This window comes from Aspergillus oryzae, chromosome 3, assembly GCF_000184455.2.
Source record: "Aspergillus oryzae RIB40 DNA, chromosome 3".
NCBI lineage: Eukaryota > Fungi > Ascomycota > Eurotiomycetes > Eurotiales > Aspergillaceae > Aspergillus > Aspergillus oryzae.
In genome coordinates this window covers 3,484,496-3,510,758 of record NC_036437.1, presented here as the reverse complement: position 1 = coordinate 3,510,758, position 26,263 = coordinate 3,484,496, and the positions used below count along the sequence as shown (strand labels likewise).

General features: G+C 49.7%; 11 protein-coding genes across 11 annotated transcripts; 4 read left to right on the top strand and 7 right to left on the bottom strand.

Moving 5' to 3' along the window:
- Nucleotides 1-42: 42 nt before the first annotated feature.
- On the bottom strand, nucleotides 43-648 carry AO090026000576 (HAD family hydrolase; the record flags this gene model as incomplete). Its single annotated transcript, XM_001821955.1, has 1 exon — nucleotides 43-648. The coding sequence occupies one exon, from the start codon at nucleotides 646-648 to the stop codon at nucleotides 43-45; it is 606 nt and encodes a 201-aa protein (XP_001822007.1).
- Nucleotides 649-1,148: 500 nt separating this feature from the next.
- Nucleotides 1,149-2,966, bottom strand: AO090026000577 (MDR family MFS transporter; the record flags this gene model as incomplete). Its single annotated transcript, XM_001821956.1, has 3 exons — nucleotides 1,149-1,781; nucleotides 1,835-2,641; nucleotides 2,712-2,966. The coding sequence occupies 3 exons, from the start codon at nucleotides 2,964-2,966 to the stop codon at nucleotides 1,149-1,151; spliced, it is 1,695 nt and encodes a 564-aa protein (XP_001822008.1).
- A 612-nt stretch (nucleotides 2,967-3,578) lies between these two features.
- AO090026000578 (uncharacterized protein) lies at nucleotides 3,579-5,084 on the bottom strand (the record flags this gene model as incomplete). Its single annotated transcript, XM_023236010.1, has 2 exons — nucleotides 3,579-3,605; nucleotides 3,696-5,084. 2 exons carry the CDS (start codon nucleotides 5,082-5,084, stop codon nucleotides 3,579-3,581), a joined length of 1,416 nt encoding a protein of 471 aa, XP_023091083.1.
- Nucleotides 5,085-5,672: 588 nt separating this feature from the next.
- AO090026000579 (cytochrome P450) lies at nucleotides 5,673-7,238 on the top strand (the record flags this gene model as incomplete). The annotated part of the gene is made up of 1 exon (XM_001821958.3): nucleotides 5,673-7,238. The coding sequence occupies one exon, from the start codon at nucleotides 5,673-5,675 to the stop codon at nucleotides 7,236-7,238; it is 1,566 nt and encodes a 521-aa protein (XP_001822010.3).
- Nucleotides 7,239-7,658: 420 nt separating this feature from the next.
- Nucleotides 7,659-8,444, bottom strand: AO090026000580 (SDR family NAD(P)-dependent oxidoreductase; the record flags this gene model as incomplete). The annotated part of the gene is made up of 1 exon (XM_001821959.1): nucleotides 7,659-8,444. The coding sequence occupies one exon, from the start codon at nucleotides 8,442-8,444 to the stop codon at nucleotides 7,659-7,661; it is 786 nt and encodes a 261-aa protein (XP_001822011.1).
- A 1,063-nt stretch (nucleotides 8,445-9,507) lies between these two features.
- AO090026000581 (cytochrome P450) lies at nucleotides 9,508-11,222 on the bottom strand (the record flags this gene model as incomplete). The annotated part of the gene is made up of 4 exons (XM_001821960.3): nucleotides 9,508-9,688; nucleotides 9,744-9,910; nucleotides 9,970-11,076; nucleotides 11,139-11,222. 4 exons carry the CDS (start codon nucleotides 11,220-11,222, stop codon nucleotides 9,508-9,510), a joined length of 1,539 nt encoding a protein of 512 aa, XP_001822012.3.
- Nucleotides 11,223-12,183: 961 nt separating this feature from the next.
- On the top strand, nucleotides 12,184-13,259 carry AO090026000582 (uncharacterized protein; the record flags this gene model as incomplete). Its single annotated transcript, XM_023236008.1, has 3 exons — nucleotides 12,184-12,908; nucleotides 12,978-13,078; nucleotides 13,210-13,259. 3 exons carry the CDS (start codon nucleotides 12,184-12,186, stop codon nucleotides 13,257-13,259), a joined length of 876 nt encoding a protein of 291 aa, XP_023091084.1.
- Nucleotides 13,260-14,632: 1,373 nt separating this feature from the next.
- Nucleotides 14,633-16,171, top strand: AO090026000584 (cytochrome P450; the record flags this gene model as incomplete). Its single annotated transcript, XM_001821962.3, has 1 exon — nucleotides 14,633-16,171. The coding sequence occupies one exon, from the start codon at nucleotides 14,633-14,635 to the stop codon at nucleotides 16,169-16,171; it is 1,539 nt and encodes a 512-aa protein (XP_001822014.3).
- A 971-nt stretch (nucleotides 16,172-17,142) lies between these two features.
- AO090026000585 (uncharacterized protein) lies at nucleotides 17,143-21,159 on the top strand (the record flags this gene model as incomplete). Its single annotated transcript, XM_001821963.1, has 1 exon — nucleotides 17,143-21,159. The coding sequence occupies one exon, from the start codon at nucleotides 17,143-17,145 to the stop codon at nucleotides 21,157-21,159; it is 4,017 nt and encodes a 1,338-aa protein (XP_001822015.1).
- A 173-nt stretch (nucleotides 21,160-21,332) lies between these two features.
- AO090026000586 (aromatic amino acid ammonia-lyase) lies at nucleotides 21,333-23,547 on the bottom strand (the record flags this gene model as incomplete). The annotated part of the gene is made up of 3 exons (XM_001821964.1): nucleotides 21,333-23,173; nucleotides 23,238-23,344; nucleotides 23,408-23,547. The coding sequence occupies 3 exons, from the start codon at nucleotides 23,545-23,547 to the stop codon at nucleotides 21,333-21,335; spliced, it is 2,088 nt and encodes a 695-aa protein (XP_001822016.1).
- Nucleotides 23,548-25,110: 1,563 nt separating this feature from the next.
- On the bottom strand, nucleotides 25,111-26,246 carry AO090026000587 (uncharacterized protein; the record flags this gene model as incomplete). The annotated part of the gene is made up of 2 exons (XM_023236007.1): nucleotides 25,111-26,056; nucleotides 26,239-26,246. The coding sequence occupies 2 exons, from the start codon at nucleotides 26,244-26,246 to the stop codon at nucleotides 25,111-25,113; spliced, it is 954 nt and encodes a 317-aa protein (XP_023091085.1).
- Between the last annotated feature and the right edge of the window lie 17 nt (nucleotides 26,247-26,263).

Genomic DNA, 26,263 nt, shown 5'->3' with positions numbered 1-26,263 from the left:
TCTATATCTACGTATTCCATAGACCATGATTATCCATACGAATCAAATCCCAAGAAGATGTCCCCGCAACTCCTCCACCCCCCCAAAGCAAACCCCATACAACCCCAACCCACGCGCCACATCCACATTCTCCTCCTTATCATCCACAAAGACCACTCGCTCAGCCTTCAAGCCTATCTCCCCCATCACCCGCCGATAAAACTCCGTCTCCGGCTTCCGGGACCCCACGTACCCCGAGGCAAAGACCTCGTCGAAGACCTCCATGTCGCCTGCTCTGCTCTCTTTCAGATACTCGATCTCGGCCTGCGGGATGTTGGACATGGCGTACACGGCCACTCCACGCGTCTGCTTCAGCTGCCGGATGAAGTCCAGGAGCGCGGGGTTAGATCGGAGGCTTTGGCGGGCGAGATCGAAAGCTTCTTTGATTTGGCCGGGGTCAACGTGGAGGGATTCCCCGAGTAAGCGATGACATTCTTCTGTTGAGAGCTGGCCTCGTTCGTAGGAATGGTAAACGGGGGACTTCATGCTGGTGCGTAACAGAGATATTTGGTTTGGGGCTGCAGTGGGGGGATTCTGGGAAGTGTCCCATTCGAAAACCACATTTCCTAGGTCTAGAATGATTGCTTGATAGTGACTCTGACGTGTCATGATAGTGAGGCAGTTGTTGTGGAGTGAGTTGGTTGGGTAGATGGTTAGATGGTATGGACACACCGCTCAGCCAGGTTCTATGTATGATATTCTTTTTGGGGATGGGCTTGATAACATTGACACTTTGTCACTTTGTCACTTTGTCCTGGTGACTACATTCGGAAATGGATTGTGCAGATCACTCATGTCTGGCTCCCTTACTTGTTGGCAATGCATCGCATATGTGGCTTTTTTGCCCGAAGACTGGTCATACATACATGCATGCATGCATGTATGTATGTATGTATGTATGTACCAGGTATCCCAATTGTGTCATTACTGTATTTCATACAGTGGAAATACAGTGATCTATTGAAATTGAGTAAACTCTAAATATAGCTGGAAATGCATTAATTGATAACGGAAAATCCACCCCCACCTATTAAATCAACAGATCTAGCGGTAACAAAAAAATGCAAGCCAAAAAAGTAGCCCTAATACCACCTCCCCCCTTTCCCAATCTAGAGCTGTCGACCCTTAACAGAAATCCACTGCATAACCAACGCCCCAGGAAGCGCAAGCACAGCCATAGCCACAGCAACATAGAAGGCCTCGGTGATGGCCGAATTATACGCGCGCAACGCGGCTGGAAGCAAATCACTGGAGACGGTTTTCCGCAACATAGTTGCCCCAGCCTGGAGCACTCTAGCCGCATCGACGCTCGGAGCTTGCGTGGCCAAGTTTCGCATTAGTTGGTTTTGGAATACGTTCTGGCCGACGGACATGAAGATGGCGCCACCGATTGTCTGCATGAACATTACGATCACGGTGCCGGTGGGTAGATCGGCGGGGGCAAGGGAGCCTTGCACTGCTACGATGGGCTGTTGAAGTCCACAGCCTACACCGACACCGTATAAGATTTGATATCCGATCCAGGACGCGTTGTTGGAGTCCATTCGAAGGGTGGAGAGTAGTCCGGCCCCAATGGCTGCGATCAGAGGTGCGATCACCATGAACGGTGTATAGTACCCCAGGGCTCCGACTAGCCCGCCGGAGATAATGGAGAAAATCACCACTGCTAGCACCATCGGGAGGTTCATAATGCCGGATTGGGTTGCCGTGACACCTTTAATGCTTTGGAACCACATCGGGAGCTGGAAATCTCTTAGTAAATAGTGTAACAAAAGCGCATTGGGCTGGGACTTACATAGTAGGTGAAGATGATAAAGGACGCATTGAGACAGAAAGAGAAAAGTGCAGCTCCCCACACATTCCGGTTCGCGATCAGGCGTGGAGGTACGGTAGCTTTCTCCTGTCGCCACCACTGGACCCCGGCAAAGGCCAAGAGTAGAACCCCAAAGACGGTGAATAAGGCGATAATACGGCCGTCATGCCAGGGATATGTCGTGCCCCCCCATTGCAGTGCTAACAAGACGCAGATGATAGCTGGTAAGAAGCAAAGGGACCCTAGCAGGTCAAGTTGCGATAGTTGATCCCTGATCGTAGCGCGCTGGGTGGTCGCCTTGGCTCCATCAAAGAACAATATGAGGAATAGTCCCGTAACGGCTCCGAGGGGTAAATTGATATAGAAGCACCATCTCCAGCTAAGATTGTCCGTGAATGCACCGCCGATGAGCGGCCCAACCACGCTGGCAACGCCGAACAGGCCGCCCAGTATGCCGGTCAAAAGCGGCCTTCGTTCCAGTGGCGCAGACCGCGCGACAATCAGCATCGATCCAGAGTAGATGCCCGCGGATCCGGAGCCGGCAATAGCACGTCCGATGATCAATCCCAGTGAATTGGGAGTGGCACCGCAGATCAGGGAGCCGATCTCAAACATACCAAGTGCCTGCAGATAAACCCATTTGATCGAATAGAAGCTGTACAGCTTTCCAAAACTGAGTGTCAAAGCACTGGTTGTGAGGAGATAGGCGCTGCCGTACCACCCGACGTCGTTTAAGGAGTTGAACTGATCAGCAATCTTGGGGATCGCTGTGGCCATAATCGTCGTATCCTATAAGATACCAAACAGTCAGCCCAGCCAAATCACGCGCAGAGGTATAAATGACGTTCGAATGGCTCACCAGTGCCAAACAGAAGACCGCAAGGCATAGACTGATCATAATCATGGCCAGCTTCCAAGAGGATGGATATTCTGTCGTGGATTCCTCATTGTCGTCGACTGAAATTTGAGTTCTTGGTGAGCTTGCTTGTCCTTTTTCTGGATTTTCTGGATCAGGGCTACAGTTCACCAAAGTATCCTTGGACATGTTACCATTGTAGACGGTGCCATCTCCTATCCCTGGCTTGAGCTGAACACCAGTCGAGATATCAGTCATCGTGGCTAGTCACGAAGGCAGTGGAGACCGGTGGCACTAAAGCGGAGGAGGGGTGCCAAAAGAAAGAAGAGTTTGAAAAAGAGTTAATTTGGGTCATACAGGGAATACACAAGAGAGCCAGCATGAGACAATATAAAATGCACTTCAGGAGCCCTTGCGTCTCCCTTGCTGGTTATGTAAACCTGACCCATGTTATGTTTCGGTCCTCAGCAAAACAAGAATGCTCCGCAACAAGTAAATAGATGGAAGGTGGAGGATGAAGACACCTGTCATGGATGGCAGATGTTCACAGCCTATACCTGGTAATCTACATAGCATTCTAGTCTATCTCTGCCTTTTGTTCATTCGGTAATTTGGATCAACAAACTTCCAAGATCCTCTACAACGGATACACGTTCATGCATACCGGAGTTCAGCTATAACAATGTGAGAAGAACAGACTTATAGGAATGCCCTTCTGCTTCTCAGTGAGAATATGACTGATTACCAACAGAATGGAATGATTGTACTAGTACCCGTAGTTTCAGTTAGGCATTTGTCGTTCTAGATGTCAATGGTCAGTATATATATCGTTCCCTAAATCTTCAAAAGCAAGCGCTAGTGACAAGAGTACTAGGCTTTTAGCAAGCCTAGCAATAGCTAAAATCAATTTTCATGAGAGATGTAGCGTGACAAAATTGGGTCACGGCGCAGACGACCCAACACCTGAGAATTCACGCTAAAACACACCTCCCAGGGAGCAGCAGCACCATAGTGCTGAGGCAGGATACAAAAGGAACCATCTCCAGGCACGTCAAAGACTTCCAGGCTCTTTGGTCTTCCCATTTCCCCGAAGTCGGCATGATACACACATAAGTGGCGCCAACTGGGCACGCAAAAGTCGCACCTGGCATAGTCAAAGAGGCGACAATCCGAACTATCTTCGAGAAAGCTCACAACGCTACGGAAATATGAATCGTCCATTCCATTCACTCCTCTCCGGATGTTACGAGCAACTCGACAGATCGTGGCCAGCCATTGTTTATGCTCTATGTCTTTGGAGTCTACTCCTTCAATACTCTCATTCGTCACCTGAGTGCGACGAAAGACGTTCACATTGAGTTTGAAAGAGAGAGAGAGAATCGCATTCCCAAGATAATCAGCTGAAAGCGGAGGCTGAATGCGGCTACGCATGTTGACGCCCATGCATATACGGGTGTGCTCATCACTCGGCAACCCGCTATTCTGGTCCTCCTGATAGCGGCACCTGGTTAGACACACCCATAAAAGTGCGACAAAGACATCGTTTGTTGAGAGCCATGGGACTTTAGTGCGCGCGGGCTCATCCAGACATGGATTCTGTTGTCGTTGCTGTTGGTCAAGCGTTGGTAGCATCTCAATGCAGGCATTTTTGAGAGATTCTAGTCGAGCAGCTGGGAACACAAACGTTCTGGTTTCAGTTGAGATCTCGATCGATGGTGAAGCGTCCTCAGACCCCTCCGCAGGGGGAGATAAGGCCTGACATGAGATATAATCACCACTGTGATCCAGCCCCGAGCATTCCGTAGCTCGCGAGTTGCTAATGAGCTGACGCGTTGCTCTTTCGTAGTCTGGACATAATAGACTGGGCGGAGGACTGCTCCGGCAATGTCGTGCGAGTTCACTGATAATAACCCCCATCCCAGTAGCATCCACAGCAATATGATGAAAGGCAAATCCGAGGGTAATCCCGTCGATATATGCATTCGCTTGCACGCGGAAAATTGGGGCTGGTCTCGCCGGTTCCGCGAATGGGGAAAGCGGGATATGTGATGTCGATGAGGGTGCGAATCTCTTCTCGTCAACCATACAACGCATCTGATGGTGTTTAACAACTAGTACGCCAGTCGCCTGCACCTGGTGTGTAGGTGGACACAATTGATAGAGCCATTTTGTCTTGCCTGGTGCCGTGTATCGCACGACATCCCCAGACAAAAAAGGCAACGCCGAGAGAAGGGAAGATACTCCAGTCTGCAGCTGGGAGATTGCTCTATCCACATTTACCACGGAGAAGCAGAGAAGAATCCGGATGTACACCGGTGGGATTGCCTGGTCCAGAGGACTCAATTGAATTGGCTCAAATTCGGTTTGTTCTCCCATTTCTCCGATTTATATCTGTGTTTGGCACAAGTAGAGATGGAAAAAAAGCGGACAGTAGAGTATCAGATATATTTAGTTTCGATTCTATAATGCGTAAGAGGGAACTCCATGGATAAGTGTTAGTTAACTGCTGAAGCTAGAAGACCTACCTGAGAGCGCAATCCATGATCCAAGGGCCACGATAGTGTTTCGATAATGTTTACCACTGCAACCTTCGTAGCGGTGTGGCTTCATGGGCTGATTGGTCCTCTCTTGCAGGATTCGACAGTAGAAATTACGGTTACAGCAAAAAGTGACAAGTCCTATGCATGTATTCCTTGTTTTTCGAACAAGGCCATTCCTGAACAATGTTTCTCACCCCTTGCGTTCGCGATCACAAAGGTGTGATCTCTCCAAACCTATATCCACAGTGGACCCCTTGCAAGAAGGTGGCTTTGGCTGATATCCACTGTGGAAGTAATATTCAGTGGAGGGGGTCTTACAATTGGACCAGTCAATTGGAGATCATCGTATCGTGGAGACATTCTATTCTTACTTTTATAGATGATCGCATTCATGCAATAAATATCACCAGGGTTGACAGCGGAGATGCTCCCTACCCTTCCCAATATAGCAGGACGAATCAATACAATGGCTACATTCCTCTTGCCAGTAGCCATTGGGACTATAATTCTGCTCTTTTTATACGGGAAATATGTAACCAGCACTCTCATTCCCGGTCCACCCACTTTGCCATTGATCGGGAATCTTCATCAGCTACCGAGTGATGATAGACGTCATGTTCTAGCCCAATGGCACAAGAAGCATGGCCCTATCATAAGTTTGAAGTTTGGATGGAGCTCGGTGGTCATTTTGGGAAACATAGCTGTCACCAAGGAACTCTTTGGCAAACGAAGCCTCAAGTATGGTTCTCGACCGCGCATGGTCATGGCTCGCGATTGCATGACCAAGCAGATGCAAACCTCTACTCTCCCTTGGGGTGAAAAGTGGAAGATACATAATCGAATCCAACTCTCGCTTGTTGGCGGCCCCAAGATCAGGAGCTATCAGAGTCTCCTGGATATTGAGAGTTGTAAAGTCCTATACCAGCTGTTGAGCACAGAGAGCTTAGTGACTTGCTTTAATCGGTTCAAATTCAACATCATTTATACCCTTGCGTATGGCAAGGACCCAGACCAAAACGAATCTGATTTCCACGAAATCCTCGAGTTAGCCGATCATTTTACCCAGACACTTACCAACGCAACGTGGGTCGTGGATTTGTTCCCGATCTTAAACTGTCTGCCGCGTCGCCTGGCACCATGGAAGGCAGTGGGCGACGACTTTCATCGACGTGCGATGGGCTGGTTTCGTCGAAACTCGGAAGCTGCAGTGAAAAGCAACTCGTGGAATTGGACTAAACATGTGCAGTTCAATGAAGATACTGGCAACCTCTCCGTATCTGAGATGCAATATCTGATCGGCGTGCTTTTTGAGGCAGGAGTAGACTCAACCGCCACGGTCTTACACTTCTTTGTACTAGCATGTACCCTCTATCCAGATGCTGTCACAAAAGCACGCCAGGAGCTAGACAAAGTGGTGGGCTCCGCGCGGCTGCCCACTCCGAAGGACCTCCCACAGCTACCGTATGTCAAAGCTTTCATCCAGGAAGTCCTCCGCTGGAGGCCGATAACTGCAGAGGGACTTCCCCATTTTACGCTTGAAGACGACAAATACCAGGGATATGATATCCCGAAAGGCTCTACCGTCATTTTCAACTACTGGTCGGGGCACATGGACGAGGATACTTACCAGCATGCGGATCAGTTTTGTCCCGAACGTTGGATTGAGCGCCCGGACCTTCCTCTCGGTGTGTTTGGATATGGACGACGAGCGTGTGCAGGACGTCGATTAGCGCTTATGTCTCTAGAGACACTCATTCCGAAGTTGCTATGGGCCTTCGATTTCAGAAGTCCTGCAGGGACTGACCATGGAAAGAGCCGGGACCCTGGGACAGAGCATCAGGGAGCACTCATCAAGCCGCGCTCTTTCCCGGTGTCGTGGCACCCGGTCAGCAATGATCGTAGGCTCATCATAGAACGCCTCTTTCAGGAACGCGACAAAGATCTTGATACTGTACTCGATGATATAGGTAAAGCATTTGAGCGCTACTGAAAGACGAGGGACATTTCCTTATCTTATTCTTTTCTTTGCACTATATCTCTGTGGATGCCAATAGTACTTTGAGAAGGTCAATATGGTATGCTTTCTCCGAGACCAACTTTTGCGCTCTGTACCATTTCCAAATTCGAACTTCAGCTCAAAACCGTCATGCTGTCTCTCCCTTCACTGGGTTGTTTACGTTGGCAAACTTGTTCGGTAAAGTATGACCCAGAAGTCTATGGAGCTTGGGTTGTAACTAGTAGATGCTACGCTAAAAGTAATACCAATAGCTCGTCAGTCCACCGTGAAACAATAATAGTATATTCCGAGGGAACTTCTAGTAGCAGAGAGAATATTAGGAACGAAAACTATCATGTATTTCCAAGTGCTCAGGTAAAGTATGGGACTCTCGATAAGAATAGAATTTGACATTCAAATCAACGACAGTCCTGAATCCACGGCAATAGTGGCCCCAGTAACGTACGAAGCAGCATCTGATGCTAGCCAAAGTACCGATTGCGCGATTTCTTCGGGCTTCGCGAATCGTTTGAAGAGGCTACTCCGGGCCGCCTCGTTTTCCTCGGTGAGCCCTAATTCCTGCATGGTCGCCATCGTCAGATCAGTGGCCACCCCCCCTGGGGCGAGCGCATTAACCCGAATTCCGTGTCGTCCATTCTCGACAGCAGCCGTCTGAGTCAAACCAGTGATACCGTGCTTCGCGGCGATGTACGCTGACATTTTTTCTTGGGGCCGGTTGATTGTGGCAGAGCTGATGTTGATAATGGAGCCACCACCCCCTTGCTGGATCATCTGCTGAAGTTCCCACTTGAGACAGAATGCGACGCCCACAAGGTTCACCCCGATGATCTTCTGCCAGTGATCCTCGTGGAGTTCTGCGATAGGGGATGCGTCTGGGTGCAGGGCGGCGTTGTTCACTGCAATATCGAGACGCCCAAAGGCCTCGATGGTGGCGATGACCATGGCCTGGACGCTTTCGCTCCGAGACACATCGGTCAGGATAAACAGGCCTCGACTGCCTGTTTGTGCGGAAACCTTGGCCGCAGTCTCCTTGCCCGTCGTTTCATTAGCTTCAGCCACGACTACATTTGCCCCAGCATTGGCGAGACACAATGCCGTTTCTCTTCCAATTCCGGACCCAGCACCGGTCACAATGGCAACCTTGCCCTGGAGCGAGAATTTCTGCTCGTTTCCCGTCATGATCTCTTGGAAATGTAGTCTAGTATAGGACCAATGTCTCTGTTTTGACCATAAAAGATAAAGAACAAGATTAATGAGCTAAGTGGCTGGGAAGTTAAGCTCCAGGTGTTTGATTTCAACTCCCTTTAGTGTGGCGGAAGGAAAATATTCCAAGATTAGAGGTGAGGGCCTATCTTTGCACCCTGCATATCCTCAAGGCAAATATACTTTGGGAATTGAGAAATGTGCAAGATTGTCCTGGAGAGAAACACCTCGTTCTGCGGTGAGCACTTGCATACTATAGACGCAAGGAGGCGTTGTTCTTGCTCCACACCTGCATATCCCGTATGATGTCGAGATGACAAGCAAGCCCCTTGCCTTGAGGCAATCTTTACTCTGATACCATGTTAAAGTAGCATTCTCCTGCATACCTCTGCCATTGATAAGTGCACAAGCGCCTGTCAGATCGAGGCGATCACTCCAGCCCCCTTGCTTGGGCTTGCACTTCCCTGGAATATTCTTAGAACTCTAAACTCTACCGTACGGTACGTACGGATTCAAAAGGCATGAATACAATTGAACGAATGGATTAAATACAACTAGAGCAGATAGCTTATTATACCAATAATAGCGCCGATAGCAACGGCGTACATGGTTTACTCGACCAATTTGTATCACAAATGATCTCACATCCACATAAGCAGCTATGGGCTATAAACTACGTTGTGGCTTACTGTAATCGTAATACCTGGCGTTCTCAATGGGGAGGGAGAAGTATTCCATCCATTGCAACCATGACAGACCTGTCAATAGTGGCACCCACTTCACCTTAGTCTGAGCAATTTTAGATTACTATGTATGATACTTGATCTTAAACATTTTCAAGATGTTTTCTGCCTTCAAGGAACATATCTGATACAGAGTCAAGCGGCATGTAACTTGTAACTTGGGTCGTCGTCAACATCTGGAGATATTACAAATCTGTCAACAGGAGATACATCTGGCAAATCTCAAAGCGTACTGCAAGTTGGCAGCTGAAAGCTCGAGTTAGAGCGAGCCATGTCTTCACAAATAACCATCTCCATCATTCACGGACTGGGAAAGCGTCACTGCCCTTGATTTCCAAGTCTACCAACAATGGCGGCTGGTGAAAGGATACAAAGGTTGGCTGATGGGCCAGCCAGCTTCGGCTTTTGTCCAGCAGAGTGGGTTTGAATCTCCACAGAAATTTGGCTAAGATGAGCTTCATGCTGTCATACGCAAACCTGAAGGGAGATTAGTGTCGACGTTGCAGTTCAAAGTAAGCAAATAGAGACTAACTTCTTTCCAATGCAGTTTCGAGGGCCAACGGAAAACGGCTGAAATACATCTTTAGCGTCCTCGTCGAAACGTGGATCTCCGAGCCATCGCTCTGGTAGGAATTGCTCGGGGAGAGTAAAATTTCGAGGGGACCGATAGGCAGCCCAGTGGTTTATGTTGACAACGGTCTACAATGAGTGGATTAGAAAACTTGTCTCTCACAGAAATAACATGGCAACTGATCTACCTTGCCTGGTATAAACATTCCGTCAACTGTAGCTCCTTGTGGAGGAGTCTGTCGTGGAAATCCGTTGGAAATAGGGGGACAAAACCGCAAAGCTTCTTGAATCACCGCATGGAGGTATTTCAATTGATTAACCGACAGCAGATTGATCTCCTGCTCCTCTTTGAAAGTGCTATGCAGCTCATCATTCAGTTGATCCAGGACCGGTTTGTTTGTCAATACGAGGTATATCGCAAAGGTGAGTGCCACCGATGTAGTTTCACTTCCGGCTAGGATTAAGACACTCGCCTGTTTTTCTACCTCCCGGGACGATAGGGTGCCCGCCTCTGCTGCATCCAACAGGTGCTGTGTGAAATCATTTCGCCGGCCTTGCACCTCCAGTCGACGATGCACCTTTGTCAAAGTCATACTGTCATGTGCCTTTCGTTTTTCGATTAGTGATTTTGGCAACAGCGCGGCCAGTACTCGGTTGAATGGATGGAACCGGTGCACCACATGTAGAAGCGTAGATGTGTAGAAGTGGTCCAGTACAAACTGCACCCATTCATGACAGGTGGAGGTGGCCAGGCAGCCAAATGATTCCCCGAAGGCAAGGTCGCCAATCAGGTCAAATGTGGTGTAGTTAAACCATGCTCGCAGGTCCGTGGGAGCTCCTCCACTCCCTGCCCGAGCTTCGAGCTTATCCATGAGCAGCTTTATATTGGCTTGGATGATGGGTTCTTGCTCCAGGAGGGCGCGAGGTGAAAAGGCCGGTGCCATAGCGCGCCTTATCCGACTATGCGTGGCCTCGTTAGCCATGGTAATTGTCTCCGGGTCGACTAACATGTCATTGAAGAATGTCCGATCACGCTCCAAGGCCGGTCTACCCTTGCTTCGCGAATAGATGTCGTTCCATGCTGCTCCCGAGATGAAGGAAAGCTCACTCGGGCTGATACGAACAACACTTCCGTACTTTCTATGGAGGGAAGAGACAAATTCATGATTCCGCCCCCGTAACTGAGCCCATGCAACAGGTATCGAAGACACAGAGCAGCACTTGGGGCCGGGAAACCCTGAGAGCGGATGCAGCCAGATTCTGTAGACGAATATTGTTCCCAAGGCCAGGAATGTCTGTCAACGATTCAGCACATGGTATGGGCGAAGTCGAGTTGAGACCGGCTCATGTCACTTACGGACAGCATAACCAAAATTGAAATTCCCATGGTACCTCCTCCACTATGCCAGAAACTTTCGAGGTAGGTTGGCAAGGCTTCCATATCATCCGTCCAGCGTATGGCAATCTGGTAGACAGCAAAATTGATTCAAGGTCCCTAAACACATATAAGCCGTACTTGTTACCGATTGCAGGATATGTCTCGAATGGTCTTCGTTATGATTCTCCATTCTCTCACTCATTTACCCACCGCCAAGCTATCTCATACGATACGCAAGGGGGTGCTCGACCTGCGTCCAGGCCTGACTGATAGCAATCGATCTGGTATCTGCGGTAAGAATGTTTCTTTGGCCCACTGGCTTCTCAGGGATACTATTGATCCCAACTCCAAGACAAGAAGATTTTTACCAAACTGGTACACCACGTTGTCTTTCAGTACAGCTGGACTATTCATGTCGCCATATACAGACTGAGGCGCGAAATAATGCTCCACGGGATTTGAAGAGATCCAGCTTTCCTCCAGATGACTATAAATGACCGTATCAGTACGGCTAAAGCATACCATGAGTGTACCTTCCTATGTGAGTCGAAACATTCTGAACATCGCAGTCTACGTAGCAACAAAGATTCCCTGCCCGAGTTTCTCCGTGCATACGGCAAGTAATTCCGCCAATATGACCCACTTATGATGCTGTCAATCCAATATTGAGAGTTTTAGTCATACAAATCTATTAAAACATTTCGATAGAATTTGGAATTTTGAGCAGGGCGGGCTTGAGGTAGGTTTTCTGGCGGGGGCATGTTCACGACTTTGGTAAAAGGCTTTGGGTCATCCCTAGATGATATGCATTAGAATCACCTAGAGAACTCTTGCCAATCAAATGATTGGATCGATTCAGCGAGACTGAAGTGTACATCAGATCTGGCCCTTATCAGTTGGCTGCAAATCATTTAGCGACTCGCCAAAGCCTAGGGTATTTAATCCCCTGATTAACTAAGGCCCAGGCTACAAGAACCCTCAATAGAAGTCAACATTAGACCACTCGTTTCAGGCAACGTCAATAATGACCAAGATCAACCCCTACAAGGGGATACTGGTTGAGCTGAAAGACATCGTTTTTACTTCTTCCTCGGACCAGATCAAGCTCCCTATCAACACCTTCAAATCTATTCTGTGCTGTGGTGCAACGGCTCAATATCAATGTGGAAAAATCAATCGAGCTCAATATTACTCCCGTCTTGCTAGGGATTTTGCGCTCTCGTTGGCAGATGTTACCGCCCTATTTGATACGGTCCAGGCGACCATCCGCCCCGAGGAATCATTCTTGGCCTTCCTGGCTGAGCTGAAGAGTCGGTTCGGGGAGCAGTTGAAGTTGTATGCTGTGGCCAATATGTCCCGGGAGGACTATGCCATGCTCAAGTCACTTCCCATAGACTGGTCTCTGTTCGATGGAGTGTTTCTCTCCGCGGATCTTGGAATGCGAAAGCCAGAATTGCGCTTCTTCCGCCATGTCCTGGAGAGCATATCGATGAAGCCCGAAGATACAATCCTGGTTGATAACGACACGGACAATATTCTGTGTGCGCTGTCAATGGGCCTCAAAGGAATTCTTTTTGGATCAACTTCTGTTCCACAAGCCTTGACCAATCTCCTCGAATACGACCATATCTCCCGTGCGGAACAATTCCTTCGTAGCCATGCGAAGTCCCTACATTCAGTTACCCACACAGGAGTCACCATCAGGGAGAATTTTGCCCAGTTACTCATCCTAGAGGCCACGGGTGACATGTAGGTGTCTATATCCCATATCAATCTCCAACTTGCAACCTCCTTTCCAACACTGACTGGTCTTGAAAGCGATCTTGTCGAGCTTGAATACCACCCAACTACATGGAACTACTTCATTGGTACCCAAAGCTCCCAACTGCTGCTACATAAGCACAATGCTGATCGAATGAGTAGGTACACCCGTACTCACACAGACAGAGTTTCCGCATGATCTGGACACAACATCGCTTGCCACGACCGTGCTCGATCGACCCAAAGATATAGCAAATGAAATTATGGACGAGATGCTCAAATATCGAAGCGACGATGACCTCATGCTGGTTAGTATCCGCCTTCCTGGTAGTCTCTTAGCTGCAACAAGCAGGCTGACTAAGTTGAGTCCAGACATTCTTCACAGATTTTAAAAACCGTGTGGATCCAGTTGTATGCTGCAATGTGCTGAGCCTGTTCTACAAATACGGTCGTGGCCATGAGTTGCATCACACTTTGGCCTGGGTACGTCAAGTGCTCATTCGACGAGCATACATCAATGGGACTGCATTCTATCCTATGCCTGAAGCCTTTCTGTATTTCTTCTTTCGCTTCCTGCAGCATATAACCCATCTACCCCAGCTATATGATGGGCTCAAGGTACTACTTAAGGAGCGCCTTCAGGAGCGTGTTGGTGTACCAGTAGACCCGATCAGCTTGTCCATGCGCCTGATCGCTTGCAATGGGGTTGGGATCCATGACCGCATGGGACTCAACGCATTGTTGTCCATGCAAAATCCAGATGGCAGCTGGGATCTAGGAACGATGTACCATTACGCATCTAAAAGGCTGCCGATCGGAAACCAGGGAGTATCCACGGCAATGGCCATCAAAGCAATCAAGCAATGTCAAGCCAACCAGTGCGCTGGAATTTGACCTGCCAAATCATTCGGATGTCTACAACTCTTACGAAGCTTAACTCTTGGCACACATCGATTACTTGCTCTTACTGCAGACTGTTTAGGATATCGTTGGGGTTCGGATCTCAACAGCCTCTTGGATTTATGAAGTCTTGGGGTAGACGAGTTTGTTCTCGGGATCTATTCAATTCAATACAATCTTTCTATCTATCTATCCAGTAGCACTAGTCTCAACGTCCCAGATGCAGAATGCAGAGGAGCATGGTCTAATTCGCACTGGGATATGAAGATTGGAGGATTAGTACAAAGGTAACAGCATGATATCATTCTAGTCAATCGTACTATTAGATTAATGCATCCAGATATGCAGCTCAAAATATTTCTCAGCTTCCTACGAAAATGGAAATTATGTGTAAGAGGCATTCTCCTAGAGACATATCACAAGCTTTCGAATACCAGACGTAACATAACTTCTTTCTCAAGGTTTACCCATCTGGGCTCCTTGCAATTGATCATCCTGGGCGAGATAGTCGTATGCAATACTGGGACAGCCATGCCGCCTTCTCTCCACTGATCTCATAAGTAATGTCGAACAGTCTCCTTGCTTTGCGGAGGTCGAACTAGCTTATGACTCTGTTGCTGTTTTAGTTTTTAGTTTTTCTTTTATTTCTTTTTTTTTTTTTTTTTTTTTTTTCTCGTTTTAGGTAGCTTATACTTTGTGAATATGTACCGGTTTGGTCTCAATATAAAGTCTCTGTAATTATTCCAGCCAATCTACCGTGTTTTGCATCATCCAGCAACTATTACCGTTACTATTCCAATTAGTCCGCAATGATGGGTCTAATATTAGCATTTGCCGTCATCCTTCTGTCGACATGCTGGTTCCTCTGGTATTCTCGAAAGGCAGTGTTTGATCGTCTGCCTCCAGGGCCGAGACCATTGCCGTTTCTTAAAAGTCGCCAGGAGCTTCGTCAAACTCGACAATGGGAGGCTTTAGACGACCTCCACCGTCAATACGGACCTCTGGTGGGAATGACCTGGGGGGGACGGCCAGCAGTCTTGATCGGGAAACGCGAGATTGCCAAAGACCTCTTCGGAAAGCGCGGCAGTATCTACAGCTCCCGGGCTCGCCTTGTAATGGGGCTGGACATTATGACCGGCGGGGACCATGTGTTTTTTCTTCCATACGGACCCAAGTGGAAGAAGCTGAGCCGGATCCAAGCCACGTTCCTCAATCGCCCTGCCGTCAAACACTACCGTCCTCTGCAGGAGCTGGAAAGCTTGCACACCCTCCAGGACCTGCTGCACAGCGATGATTACGAGGCCTGCTTTTCGCGCTTCCAGGCCAGCCTGACCCATGCCCTTGCCTATGGGACGCGGTTACACAGTGCCACCGACCCACAACTGACGGAACTGGAGAATATCGCCCGGACTTTCATCTCCGCCGCAACGAACAGCCACTGGATGGTGGATTCGTTCCCGATCCTCAAGTATGTTCCGGCTTGCTTGGCGCCCTGGAAGCGATTCGGTCAGCAGATTCATGCGCAGACCGTCAGCCTTTTCCAAGGGAAGATGGCCGTCGCCGAACACACCCGGTCGTGGAACTGGGTCAAGCACATCCGCGCGCTCAAGCACACCAGTGGAGTGACAGATCATGAAATGGTCTACGTGATCGGGAGCATCTACCAGGCTGGCGTGGGGATCATCACCGCCACCCTCCGGCTCTTCATCATGGCCTGTGTCTTGCACCCCGAAGCGGTCAAGGCTGCCCAGGACGAGCTGGATCGGGTGGTTGGCAGCGATCGACTCCCGACTCTGAATGATCTGGGCCATCTCCCTTACGTCGAAGCATTTGTGAAAGAGGTGCTTCGGTGGCGCCCACTCGTCCTGGCCGCGACGCACTCGGTGACGCAGGACGACGACTATCGGGGCTATCGAATTCCCCGTCACGCGGTCATTCTGTCCAACCAGTGGGCGATGGATATGGATCGGGAGGTGTGGGACTCGCCCGAGCAATTCCGACCAGACCGATGGATGTCCGACAGGAAGAGAATGCCCAGCGCTTTTGGATTGGGGCAGCGCATGTGCGCCGGCCAGTACATGGCGATGGAGTCCTTGTTGATCATGGCGTCGAGGATGCTCTGGGCGTTCACTTTTGAACATGCATGGGAGGGGGGCAAGCGAGTCGAGATCGACTCCTGGGCCTTCCATGAGGAGAGTCTTTTCCTGGTGCCGAAGCCGTATCGGGCGAGAATCCAGCCCCGAGATCCGCATCGGTTGCATGTCATCCAGTCGACCTGGCAGGCCGCTGAAAAGGACATCGATCCTCTGCTCGATCAGATCGGACGAGAAATCCACACGGCCTCCGCATAAACGCATGTGGCAAATGAGAGAAACTCCTGTTTTCGTCACTTCTTGTAGTCCAGAAGCAATCTGCAATGCATCTCGTATTAGCTTGCAGCTGTTATTCATTGGCTTGCACCTTGCAGCTCTAGAGTCTAGACCTATGCAAGTGGACCTTGAATAGGTCCGTTTACTTAGAGTTTACTTCCTGACAACTGTCAGCAATTAAGCTATACATAGAAGAAAAGTAATTTTTCAAAGTTATTCTGAATAAGTGCGGGTGATCTTCGGGTTTCCAAAGTTTATCGTCTTGCAGCGACGAGTTTTCAATAAGTTGAGATATCTTCGAGTATTGCCGAAAAGAGAATAAGATACAGCATACTCGTAAACGTATTACAGTTTCATTGTTTTAAATACCAATTCTACAAACCTTACGAAAAAGTTAAAAACATGTTATCTCTATGAGTTCTATTTCAATATAATAGCATTATTTGAGCTTGGTATTTTTCCACAAGGGGAAGGATGTACGATTTCAGACTAAGCAGATATTCTGGCCGCTGTAACGGATGTCGTATAGCAGAAGGTATGTGAGGGATCCCAATGAGACAAGTCATGGAGAATGTATGCAGTGAGCTAAGTAACGCACCCCCAAGAATGGCACCTCATCACATTTGGCAAGGGTTACCTGCATGTCTACCCATGTGGCTAGCTGGCAGACGTTCTTGACCGACCAGATTCAGTGATGTGGAAATATGCCTGGTTGCTAGTGAGATTGATTCCCCCCCCCCTGTGAGGGGAGATTATACTCCCAAATTGGAGCCTGTTGATACCCCCAACGTGGTAAATGTTGTGGATGATACTCTCGCGATACTCTAGTCTTGCCTGAGGAACGAATATTTGACATCACTGTTCATTTTCAAAGAGACAGGCGCATTGTCTGGCCTCATCTTCAGTATCCTTTCGCAGATAACACGCCTAGGAAAGAGGAAATTACCGCCACTATGGACCTGGAGCCGTGGGGACCGCTTTATCGCAAACAAGACCAAGATGGGAGTCTGGATAATATCGCAGTTGTATCCGGAGACATTCCCTCACCTCACCCAAAGAATGAACCATCACAGACTTCCACTCTTCATATTCCCCGGGATTCTGATCTCGACAGTGACATCCCGTCGGTACCTACAGCCCTGATCATTGCATGGGGCCTCACCCTGTCCAGCCTTACCGGAGATGAGGTGGTTGGCTTCGACTTGCTACCATTCCGGGGAGACTATCAGGACTTGGGTGCAAGACCATATCACTTTCTTCTCAAGTTTGGCTACCGCGAATGGTCCAGAGAAGCTGCGACGACTGGGATGGATCTGGGGAGTGCCTCTTCGGAAGGGCTTCCCCAAGGCATGGGCAATCGACCCCAAATAGCCCCTAGTCGATTCCGAAATGTCTTGATCATCAAACAATGTTCCGACGCTCCTGGGGACAGTGGTTCCCTAGAAAGCCCTTCTTTGGGGAACGTTGATAAAGACGAACCCACAGATGCCTTTCGAGCAGACATGTTCATTTCCATACAATGTGGTATCGGTAGGACTGGTATTGATGTGCATTGCTCATTTGATCCGGCCTTTTGGACCAGCGAGAACATCCGCATGATACTGTTGGATCTATCTCGGAACTTCAAAGAAGTCATGCGATGTGGTCGTGACGACACTCCTCTAACTTGCCTGGAGGGAATGAGTCCCAAGGGCCTAGATTGTGTGCTAAGGAGGAATATCATCCCACCTCCACCCAAAATGGAAGCATGTGTGCACCACAGATTCCAGGCTCGATGCCGGCAGAATCCATCAGCGTTGGCCATCGATGCGTGGGACGGTCAATTGACGTATGCCGAGCTCGATTCTCTTTCCTCCCAACTGGCATCCCGGCTCGTATCCTCCATAACCATTTGCCCCCGTGGATTCATGGGTGTGCTGATGGAGAAGTCGGCCTGGGTCCCCGTAGCTATCCTAGCCGTTCTGAAGGTGGGCAGCGCGTTTGTTTTCTTGGATGGTTCACAGCCTCTCCAGCGCCTCAAGATTATTTGTGCCGAAACAAAATCCCAGCTCGTTCTATCATCAGCTCATTACAGAGAGAAAGCGAACACGTTGGGGCCACCCGTTTTACTAGTGGAGAAGAACCAGTCAGGTCTAGGTCAAGCTAAAGAGAACGATAGTTGTCCATCACTCCTGGAAGACTATCCGCAACCGCAGTCGCAACCGCAAGACACGCTGTATGCTGTTTTCACCTCCGGCTCAACCGGGGAGCCCAAGGGAGCAATGGTGGACCATGGGGCGTTCTGCACCATGTGTGGTCCGCAGATGGCTGCCCGTCCTACGACCAATGTGTCACCCCGGGTATTCCAATTTGCCCCTCATGCATTCACGGTTAGCATCTTGGACTATCTAGGAACCTTGCTTCAAGGAGGCTGTGTATGCGTACCCTCTGAAGAGGAATTGCGGAACAACATGGCCGGTGCTATTGAGGGCCTCAGTGCCAATATCGTGACAATGACTCCATCGATGGCACGGGTCTTGGATCCTACACAGACACCTTCTCTGCAACTGGTGCTATTGGCAGGAGAAATGATGGCCCAGTGTGACCTGGATAAGTGGAGCCAGTGTGTCCGGCTCTTGTCCTTATATGGGCAGTCTGAGAATGCTGCTGGCTCGATGATTTCGGAAAAGTCCATCGTTCCACGTGCTCCAAATACATTCGAGACATTAACCCCCGGCTTCCAATGCTGGATTGTGTCTCAAGATAATCCTCACCGGCTGATGGCTCTTGGTGAAGTCGGGGAGCTGTTGCTCGAAGGGCCGGCCCTGGGGCAAGGTTACATGAACGATCCGATCCAGACGGAGGACAAATTCATCTGTCGCTCGTTCTGTCTCGAATATGCTCACTCAGGCAGTCCTCAAAGCTACCGGCTTTTCAAGACTGGTGATCTTGTGCGCTACACGCCGGCGGGTGAGATAGAGCTCCTGGGGCGCAAAGGGGCTGAGGTCAAGCTCAGAGGCCAACGCATTGACCTCACTGAAATAGAGCACCACCTGCGGTGCCTCTTCCCATCTGCGACTCGGGTGGTGGCCGACGTCATTATACCCTCGGACGATATCGACGGCCTTCATCCGGTGTTGGCTGCATTCGTCCAGGTTGACTCAGTGAGCCGTACTGGCCAGTCCGCGGAAGCGACTTTTGCTTCTCCAAGGCCCGAGTTCCGTGCGGAAGCAAAGGCCGTACTTTCGGGTCTTTGCCAGACCATTCCTAGTTACATGATTCCCATGACAATCATTCCAACCGAGGCATTTCCGTTCACGGCCACAGGCAAGCTAGACCGGCGGTCTCTTCGCCAGTATGCCTCTGCCATGTCCCGTAGTGACTTACTCAAATATGTCACCGATGATAGAGGGCCTGTGGTAACTGCTGTGACTCCAGTAGAGATCATTATTCACGATGCGTGTGTGGAGGCGTTGGGTGTCTCTTCCGACAAAGTTGGCATGCTGGATAGTTTCCCAGACCTTGGCGGAGATTCTCTAGCTGCCCGCCGCATGGTTTCAATATGCCGTACGAAGGGGTTGGAGCTGGCAGTGGCGGATATCCTGGCCCATTCTTCTTTGACCTCACTGGCAGAGAAGTGCTCTGCGGGAGGCGGCGGGGCAAAACAGATCTCTCAAGGAGTCGAGATGTTGGATCCTTTCTCCACAGCCAAAGAAGAATTTTTGTCTCATCTTCCCAGCTTCCTGCCGAACGCGGACATGATCGCAGACGTCTTTCCTGTGCAGGGGGCACAACGCCGGGCAGCCAGAGCAATTGACACGTTTATCTTTCGTCTGTCTGGCCCAGTAGATGCTGACCGGCTACGAGATGCGTGCCAGGTCCTCCAACAGGCACATCTGGCCCTTCGATCCATCTTTGTGCCGTTCTATGGGAAGTTCATGCAAGTCGTGTTGCGAGTACCACCCCTCGACTTCACTCGCCGACTTCTGCCGGACGGAACTGATCTGGTCAAATGGGCTGAGTCGATTGGCCAAGCGGACAAGACTCAGCGACCTCCGTCAGAAGAGTTCGTAGTGCGGTTTACTCTAGCAGAGACCGCCGGAACTCCAGACTACAGTATCTTTATGATGCGGCTATCGCATGCCCAGTACGACGCAGGGTGTCTGGCCCGCATCATTTCTGACTTGTGGGCCGTATACGAGCAAAAGCAACTCGTTGTCAAGTCTGACTTCGCCCAATACGCCCGTAGGGCAGTACAGCAAACTCATCTTCTGAGCATGGAGGCATTCTGGCGCGACCTGCTTGCCGGTACCACTGGTTTGACACCGCTGCCGGTTACAGGAATCTCGGCGGAGGAAGAGAGAACCATCATTGTTCAACAACGTGTAGAATTAAAAGAACCACCCCCCACTGGCATCTCGATGGCTACAGTCGTCAGAGGGGCTTGGTCATGGGTGCTACACCAGCAGACCGGGAACACGGTCGTAGTGTTCAACGAGATGCTCAACGGTCGCGATGTAGTGCCACTGGAGGACACCGAACCTGTCGTCGGGGCCTGTCACTCCATTGTTCCTGTCTGTGTTCATTTTCCCCTTCCCCAATCGGGTCGGACTCCCAGGGAACTCCTGTCGGCTCTGCAGGAACAGCACTTGGCGTCGCTCACCTTCACCACTCTGGACAGAGACTACCTCATCCAGAACTGTACGGAATGGACTAGTCACCAGTCAGGGTTTATCCTGGCCTATCAGAACTTCCCTGAGATCTGCGACCTAGTGATCGGGGAAGATCTGTCTTGTCAGTGGGCGTCTCAGGTGCTTGATCTTGCTGAGCCCGGTGAGGCTTGGGTGACAGCAACGCCTCTGCCAGGGGCTTTGCAGATCAGTCTACGCGTGTCCACTGCAGCAATGGACGAGCAAGAGGCCAATGCATGGATTTCAGCGCTGGGTCAAACTATCATTCGGTTTCTTGATTCTCCTGATAGTGTTTTATAACCGTCTCGGACTCCTATCGATCGTACTCTGAAGTAGGATATTTCCTATAGAATGTATCTTGGTGAACAGAGTGTCTACTCTTGCAAGAAAATTCTCTGGATAATAAAGCCGATATTATGTTACGAATTCTAAAACAAATTATCTATCTAAACGGCTCTGAATGTCATCAAAGATTAGAATGCTGAGTTGACGGTTTCACCTAGTGCACCATCACGCAGGGCTTGATAGATGACTGAAATCCAACCTCCAACGGTCTTTTTGTCCCTGCCGTCAATACTGTTAACGGATGGCTCGCCTTCCACTGGATGCTCGATGAAGCCCCGGTGGAATGGAACGTGCAGTTGATGGCGAACAGCGGCATAAATTATCCTGGTCCCAGACCCCAGATACTCTGCAGTATTCTGGGTTTTGCAAAAGTCCTGTAGCACAAGTAGGTATGCCTCCTTAATACTTGGGATGACGCTTGCCTTCCATCCATTCAGGACTTGGATGAGGCACACGTCACTGCGCTTTTGCCGGTCAACTCGTGTCAGGTAGCTGAGAATTGTGGGTAGAAGGATATCAATCACCTTCTCGCATCGATCGTGAAGGTCTAATCGTGAAGTCGACTCCCAGGCGCTCGGACTCTCTTCGGATAGACGTTGACATGCTTCCTGCAATTCTTCTTCCCTTATGAAGTTGCAAAACGCGCCGGTTAAACTATGAAGGAGCAAGGGTTGTAGGATCTTGAAGAAGCTTAGTTGTAGGACACGGAGGTCCAGGGCCTGGCATGCGACGTAAAGGGAGCATGCTGTCATCATTGAGACCAGATCCACGGCCTGCATGGTATACCGGGCGGACACGAAGGCCAGGGAGTTCAGAGCCTGGTTATGCATCTCGGCCGTCTGCACATGGGTACTGACTGGATTGGCCAGGTATGCCAATTCAGCCATGTAGGCTGCCATGTTGATATCCACCCCTTTCATCGTAAATGATAGACTGGGGTCGTCTGCCACCAGATTTGTGGGCAGCCCGTTATTGAGACTCGGATCGATCATTTCTGTGCATTGAGTGAATAGCAGCTTTCCAATCATCTGCAAGGCCAGCCGCGTCTTCTCCATGGCCGACGTCACGGAGGTAGCCTGGAAGTTCCCTCCCGAGTAGGTTGTTCTTGCCGCACTGTCTACCAGAGGATTATCGGTGGTCGAATTGAGCTCGATGCCAATTTGATGGTCGGCCAGAAGGAGGTCCTCAAGCTGGGGACCAAGCCACTGACTGGCCGTCCGTAGTGAGTATCGATCCTGGGCCAGCCCGGTCTTCACCGTTGTCGGTCGCTCGCCCCGTGCAAGCTGAGAAGTCTGCAGGAGGGAGAGAACATTGGTTGCAACTTCCGCCTGGCCGTCATGAGGACGTACTTCGGCGATAAAGGGATGAAAGCTTTCCGTACTACCTCGTAGGGCTTCGACGGACAGTGCAGTGACAATCTGTGCTAGCAGCGCGAGTTGATGTGTCTCATACAAAGCCAAGCTTGCCACAGCGGCCGATGCTGCTGTCCCATTGACTAAACCCAGCCCTTCCTTCGGTCCCAGGGTCACTGCTTTCATTCCAATCTTTTTCAACGCCTCCTGCGCTGTGATCACGTCACCATTCACTCGGACAAAGATTCCCGGATTTCCTTCCATCGCCCCAGTCACATATGCGAGCGGCATCAGATCTCCGGACGCGGAGATCGTTCCTCGCAGGGGTACCACGGGAGTGGCATTCTTCTGGAGCAGCTGTAACAGCCCATTGATTGCAGGCAATGACACCGCTGAATGCCCCTTCACCACGGAGTTACAGCGAACAAGCATCGTCGCCCTCACCCATTCTGACGGCATCGACTGGCTTCCGTGCACGGTATTGCTTCCGTCATTGCCGGACGCGGTATCCTTACTGGTAAGAATTCCGCTCTGGAGTAGTTGAAGCAGAGACTTCTGTAAAGTGATGACATGGTCGGTCCGTGAGTCGGCACTGCCCCCGAAGCCCGTATTGACGCCTTGCCTCGTTCAGTTTCTTGGACACAAAAGATAGACACTCAATGGGGGTATTTCTAAACTTACCATAAATGGGGTGTCGGTTAGCAAGACATTCCTTGAGTGTTAATACACTGTTGTTGATCCCATTCAGTGTATCGCTCTTCTGTGTCAGAAACGGCTGGCAAGAGAATCTGCTCGTCATTGATATCGTTAGCAAAAGCTATCTGCAAAGCTCAGATTGGTAGCAAATATACTTGGACACAGCCACTACAGTGGCCAGAGTAAGACTACTCCCGTCGACTTCCAGTTCAACCTCCTGAATGGCCGCGTTGAGGTCGTTGAAATGAGCCCTCGCCACCTCCTGGTGACTACGATACAAATATTTACTCGGCATTTTTACGATCCGTATCAGTTCGACCACGCAAAAGTTTGCCTCTTCTAAGTAAATATAGGGAGAAGTAGAAGGAAAGTAAAAGAGTGTTGTGACGAGGGGCATCATAAGACATACCTGTCATCTTAATATATTGTTAGCGAGACCCCGTCAACTAACTTGAATAATCAAGAAGGTGCAGAATAACATGCATTCGCCCCCTTGCGCATTCCATACGATTAAGCGAGATTTAGCTCACTGATCGATGATCATCTGAGGGGGTACGTATCACTTTTCCTCGCTCCTGCATCTGCATGCATGGTACATCTCATTTGACATTCTGTCTTTCGCTTCCAGTTGACTTATTCCTGATATTGTAGAGAGTTCCATGAACTACACCGCTCATTCCACATCGTATCCCAATAAATAAAACAGGAAACACTCTTTCAAACTCTGTTATTGGCACAAGAGGCAAGGGGAACTGACTAGCAGCTGCCATTTGTTTACCTTAATCATGCCGACGCTTTGCTTGATGGAGTGCAATCTAGACGGCCGATTCAGGTACCTAGTTAGGATACTAAGACAAAAAGAAGCCATCTTAATAATTCTAGGTTGAAATACTTAATGATAGTGTTGTTTTATTTCTTTCTTTTCTATCTAATGCAATAGCAGAAGAAGGGTATCACCGTATCAATGACCTATTGATAAAATATAAATTCGATCTCTATATTTAGCTAGTAGAGATAGGTCCACGACAACCCTTTAGGCTTATATAAAAGTTATTCAATTAAGATTTATTCCTCTCTACTTCATAAAATCATTACTAGAGACGTGGCATCAACCGCAAGAGATTAGGATAGCAAGAGGAGCGTTGACCTGTATAAACCCATACTCTGCGTCACCCTCTTAAGTCTCACCTGAAATTCGATTCCCACTGCCTGTGCCAGGCGTGCTTCACACTTCTTGACAATTCATTGTAGGGCCTGTGAATACCTAGACGTGACAGACATGCAGCTCTGTAGTTAGTATCAGTTACTCAAGAATTGGTTTCTTTGCAATCTAAGCGAGCTGTACGTGGGAACCATAGAACTAGCTTAGCTGGTTAATACTCGATAGTGGATTATGCACAAACCATTGCGAGATGCTTGGTCGTAAAAGACTTCTATTCCAAAGCCATTCCCGTGAAAAGAAAAGAGAAACCCAGGGCATACCTGTTACTCTACCAACATCTTCTCCCCTTTCACTAGGGGAGGATCGTCCACCTGATCTCCATAGGTCTTTTGCTGGTCACCTGATATACTACTTACTACACCCACGTCTAAGCGAACGTACTCACCTGCACTGAACCTCGAGAGGTAGATATTGACAATGCATAAGCTACAGGCTGCGTGGGCAGTAGTGGTTGGATGAGTGATCTTTTTCTTTCTTTTCTTGCAATCTCTCGTCATATTATTTAATGTTGATGAAATACACCATGTTGCACCACTGCAAGAAAGCTTTTATAGATCCACAGCTGAGCACTTCTCTTAAAAGATCATCAAATTTGAACCATCGTCATCTATTGATACACTTTTAGTTCAAGGAAATTTACATCTTTGCACCATCGAACAGCACAACCCCCAAAGACCGTGCAGGGCAGTACTCGAACTCCATACACTCGCCATCAACCAAAGCACAGTGCTCTCCGTTGAACTCCTGGCCAGGAGGACACTGCGGTGGCTTGTCGCCGATACACTCCTTGGAAGCAGCATCCCACTTGGTGTTGGTCGGGCACGAGGGATCGGTCTCGGCAACACACTTCTTGCCGTTGAACTTGAGGCCGGTAGGACAGCCGGGGATCTCCTCCGAGGCACACTCGGTACCGTCAAAGACCGTGTCGGGAGGACACTCAGGAGCATCACCCACACAGGCGGTGCCATTGAAGCTGGTACCGGGCTCACACTCGGGTCGCACATCAGAGACACATTTGCCGTTACGCAAGGTGTAGCCTGGCTCACAGCCCTTGACCTCGGTGTTCACACATTCCTCATTGACCCACTTATACGAGGGAGGGCAAGTGGGGTGGTCGATGGTGACACACTGAGTACCGTCGAAGATGAGACCCTTGTCACATTGGGGAGGTCCAGTGACACAGTCGTCACCCACGAGGACAGACCCGGATTTGCAGCTAGGGCGGGAGTTGGTGATGCAGGTGCCGTGGCTGGGCAAGCTGCCAACGGGGCACTCGGGACGGTTGGAGGAGACACAGCGGTGTCCGTCAAAGATCGTACCGGAGGTACAAGAAGGCTGATTAATGGTAACACAATCCTTGCCGTTGAAATATTTGCCGGTTTCGCATTCGGGGGTGGTAACAACGCAGTTGGTACCGTCAAAGCGTGCATCTCCCTCGCAGGTCGGGGCGTCAATGCTCACACAATGCTCCCCTTCAAGCTTTGTGTCTTCGGGGCAGGCGAGTGTCTCGGTTGAGACACAGTCAGAGCCCTTGAGCTGGTAGCCCTCGGGGCATTGAGGACTCTCCAACGAAGAGCACACGCTGCCGTCGCGAGTATAGTCAGGAGGACACTCGGGGGGTTCGACCGAAACACAGCGGCTACCCTGGGGCTTAAACGTTGGGGGGCAGATGGGAATCGTGACAGTCTGTTTCTCGCAGCGATTCCCGATCTTGATGAGACCAGGTGGGCAGTTTCCGTCCACATCCACTGGGATGAGGCATACTTCTCCATTCCAAGTCAGACCAACG